This window comes from Sardina pilchardus, chromosome 15 (genome assembly GCF_963854185.1).
Source record: "Sardina pilchardus chromosome 15, fSarPil1.1, whole genome shotgun sequence".
NCBI lineage: Eukaryota > Metazoa > Chordata > Actinopteri > Clupeiformes > Clupeidae > Sardina > Sardina pilchardus.
The window spans coordinates 2385698-2389968 of record NC_085008.1 but is presented as its reverse complement, the minus strand read 5'-3'; the positions used below and the strand labels follow the sequence as shown (position 1 = coordinate 2389968).

General features: G+C 47.0%; 1 protein-coding gene across 1 annotated transcript in view; it reads right to left on the bottom strand.

Moving 5' to 3' along the window:
• Window positions 1-683, bottom strand: part of tmem38a (transmembrane protein 38A) — a 5387-nt gene extending 4704 nt beyond the window's left edge. The window contains exon 1 of the mRNA XM_062556973.1: window positions 206-683. Within this exon, the coding sequence (XP_062412957.1) occupies window positions 206-329 (124 nt within the window). The 5' untranslated portion in view covers window positions 330-683. The remainder of the gene's footprint in view (window positions 1-205) is intronic.
• Between the last annotated feature and the right edge of the window lie 3588 nt (window positions 684-4271).

The window sequence follows — 4271 nt, the reverse complement described above, 5'->3', positions numbered from 1 at the left end:
TCTAAATCGAGTATTAATCGCATAATCACAAGGAATGCCAGCTGACCCTTTCATATCAACGAATGAGGTTTATGTGACATTAGAAATGACAGAGGGCTGCGCGCACCAATGTTGACAGCAGCAGTGCATGCCAAACACCTGCGTATTCCTCCAGTGAAATAGTACACTCACGATTCAACCAGAAATGAATGAAGATGTTACTCACCTGGCTCATACTTGAGGTAGAGTATGGACACGATGTAGTAGGCAAGATCAAAAACGGGAAACATTGCCATTTTTGAAAAATAAACGCCGACTTCGCCCAGGTTTAACACTCCTAACACATCCATGATTTATTGCAAAACAAAACACTACCGCATGAACTAAATGAAAGATCTGCGCAAGAGGAGTACGCTACATACACCGTGTCCGGCGACTCGCTGCGAAGCCCTTCGTCTCCACGAGTAAAAACTCCGTCACCCAAGCTCCCCTATTAATAGCCTAAACCGTAGGCTACCTCATCCGCACAGCCTTTTTTCTGATCCATTTACAGAACGACCACCGTTCGTCCAAGCCTAATCAGTGTTTGGTGTTTCTCATTTAAATAGCCTGCCTATATTATTGGCGAGGTTTATTGAGAGAGGAATTAATTCGTCTGGCGTCCCCTCTGTTGTTCATTAGACGCGGGAGATGATGCGCATTTGTTGATGTGTCCGGTGTCTAAGACGCTCTGTTTTTACTCAAAAAACGTAGGCTACTGATTCTGCGTAGCTAAATTCTGCTCTTCCCCAACTTCGTCCTAATGGTAGTCTACCCCATGATATACAATCGGAAACTTGCGGCCCAAGAGCTTAAAATAGAGTGACCTCCGACAATACCCTGGCTGGAGAAATCTGGTGCAGATCCAGCAATCCGCGAAAAATGTTTTGCAACATGGATTGAACATAATCTCCTTAAAAAGGATTCTTTCATGTGTCATATATTGTGTGTGTGTGTGTGTGTGTGTGTGTGTGTGTGTGTGTGTGTGTGTGTGTGTGTGTGTGTGTGTGTGTGTGTGTGTGTGTGTGTGCGTGCGTGCGTGCATCAGAAACCATCAACATCTGACAGACATTACAAATAGTAGTTCTGCTGAGAATAACTGATCCTGGGTTTGTGTGCAGTTGACTGTTTTGGCCAGCCCGGTTATGACTTATCTTCCACTTTACCTTAGAGCTGGACTCAAATGGCAATTGTAACAACACACACACACACACACACACACACACACACACACACAATTCAATACACATTCCTTGATCAGTGTTATGGACAATAAGGCATTGTGGCACCTTAGTGCACCTCTACCCAGAGAGTGCCTCTGTAAGAACAAATGTGTCACAGAAATCAGAGTTCTTGAGATTGTGTGTGTGTGTGTGTGTGACCCTATACACTATTACCTGACCTAGGGTGACTGTCCCCAGTTTCAGGGGACAGTCCCCATTTTTGGTGGCCTGTTTGTTTCCCAACCTTTTTCCTTTGAGGGCTCCCTTGCCTGTGACAAGCCAGGGCCCCCTAACCGAACTCCAACCCGCATACACACACAAGACATTGTTTTATTCAGCAATCGGGGACGGGGGATGAGTTACCGATTCCTAGCCTAGCCCGACCTGAAGGTTGCTTACGCAAGTTCAGAGGACAGAGGTAATTAATAGTAATTATAATTAATAATAATTTTGGTAAAATGTTGGTAACCTCACAACCTCAGCCCAGGCAACATTGTGCGGACCCCCTGCAATCTCTGGCGACCCCATATTGGGGTCCCGGGACCCCAGGTTGGGAACCACTGATATAGATAGCCCTGCGACCCCCCCATCTCTGTGCACCTGTCTGTTATAATGATGAATACAAGAAGATTAGACAAGGGGGAACTTTTACTTCATGCCAAGTGTGTTCTCTTAGTCAGAGGTTCTCCACATTTCTGGAGCTATAGGGGAACACCAACGTTCAAATTAAAGTGCAAAGGCACACCAGCTTATTAATAACTACTGTAAGTATCCCACACATCATCACAGGCTATAACAAGGGCGTTTACTGCTATGCCACGTCATGAGTCTCTAAAACCGTATTCATTAAGTTGTGTCATTGACGCATTTAAAAACAGCCCTCGAGCATGAGCCTGAATAAAAGGGCATTAGGTTCCTCAAACTTACACGGCATACAGTACCTCACTGTCTCGCCACACTGATTGAGAACCACTGCTTTTAGTAACTGGTACCCAACGGTCTTTTGAAATCTCGAATATAATATATTCATTTGTCATATTTATGTTTATCTCACATGCCCTCCACACACACACACACACACACACACACACACACACACACACACACACACACACACACACACACACACACACACACACACACACACACACACACACACACACACACACACACAATCAGACATCCTGACAGGCAAATACAGGGGTCAGTGGACACTGATAACTTAGGACAGATGTTTGGCAGACACATTTAGGACATTCCAGGGAAACCAGCACCCCCAATAGTGCACTAATGGTACTACAATGCCACAGACTTGGTGTCAATAGAAGTCAGGGGAGTGAGTAGTGCTCGTAGCTCAGTGTGAAGGAGTTCAGAGGAGACAGGTATCACCACACACACACTGATGAGGTCACGCAGTGGCGTCTAACAGCAGGGAGGCCTGTAGGATGCACCCAAGCCTGGCTGTGAGGGGCAGTGCAGAGAATGGGGATGAATGGGGACAGAGGAAGGCTAACGTAAGGGCTGGAGCTGGAGCTGGATGGGGAGAGAGGAAGGCTAATATGAGTAAGGGCTGGAGCAGCTGAATGGAGAGAGAGGAAGGCTAACGTAAGGGCTGGAGCTGGAGCTGAATGGAGAGAGAGGAAGGCTAATATGAGTAAGGGCTGGAGCAGCTGAATGGGGAGAGACTAGGAAGGCTAATATGAGTAAGGGCTGGAGCAGCTGAATGGAGAGAGAGGAAGGCTAACGTAAGGGCTGGAGCTGGAGCTGAATGGAGAGAGAGGAAGGCTAATATGAGTAAGGGCTGGAGCAGCTGAATGGGGAGAGACTAGGAAGGCTAACATGGGTAAGGGCTGGAGCAGCTGAATGGAGAGAGAGGAAGGCTAACGTAAGGGCTGGAGCTGGAGCTGAATGGAGAGAGAGGAAGGCTAATATGAGTAAGGGCTGGAGCAGCTGAATGGGGAGAGACTAGGAAGGCTAACATGGGTAAGGGCTGGAGCTGGAGCTGAATAGAGAGATAACATTTGGAAGGACTGGATCTTGAACGTTTAGCCTCAGGTGATTTAATAGCCCAACTACTGAGCCCTACAATAACATCTGTGATAGATTAGAGGGTAACTGGACCGTTGGGGCTATATGCTTCACTTCAATATAACTCACGTGTCCTCGACAGAAACAGGAGACCTGACCAAAACTCAGAGAGCTGTAACTTTTTGTGTGGCCACCACGTAATTATCAGCACAGGGGATTTACAGTCACATTCCACGCTAGATCATATGTCATCTCGTCCGGTGTGGCTGGTGACTCCTGGTGAAAGCTCCTCAAGCAGCTGTGGGAGAAGGCTGTCGGGGGGGAGGAGGCTTCGCTGGGGCTGTCGCGAGGCAGCTGCATCTATTTGCCCACCGCGGAATTCCCCCCGCAAGGCCACAGAGAGATCAGGAGGTTTCAGAGGCGCAGTTACCCCAAGATACAGTGAGAACAGGGATGTGTCTGTCAATGTGTGTGTGTGTGTGTGTGTGTGTGTGAGTGCCTGAGACGTGCGTGAGTCCCTGTTATACCTCAATAGTCAATACACTGTGCTACTGTGATAAGAAAGATATCATTAAAAACAGCCCCAAGGAAATAGGAGTATGGAGCTCATAGTGTTTATGAGAAAGACTCCTCCTTTAAACATTAGATGCTGTTTTTTCATTACAAATAGACAATACTGGGGTACGTGCTGAACTGCAATAACGGAGTTTGCAATACATTATTAAAACACTAGATGGCGCAGTTGTTGCGCCTATTGCAAAAACGGCTCTGGAACTGCTGGATAAAGCGTGGCCAGTATACAACAGTATCTCCAGTTTATCTGCGCATATAGACACTATTGTACACATGCAGGACAGCCCAGTGTTCTTGTCTTTAGGTCCGACAGCTGCGGAAGGCTTGGTCATAGGGTAATTCCGCGAATTACTGCTAACAGGCAACGAGACGACAAAAACAAGAAGGCTACAGTCCAACATGCACGTAGCATGACGTTTTTTGTTTGTG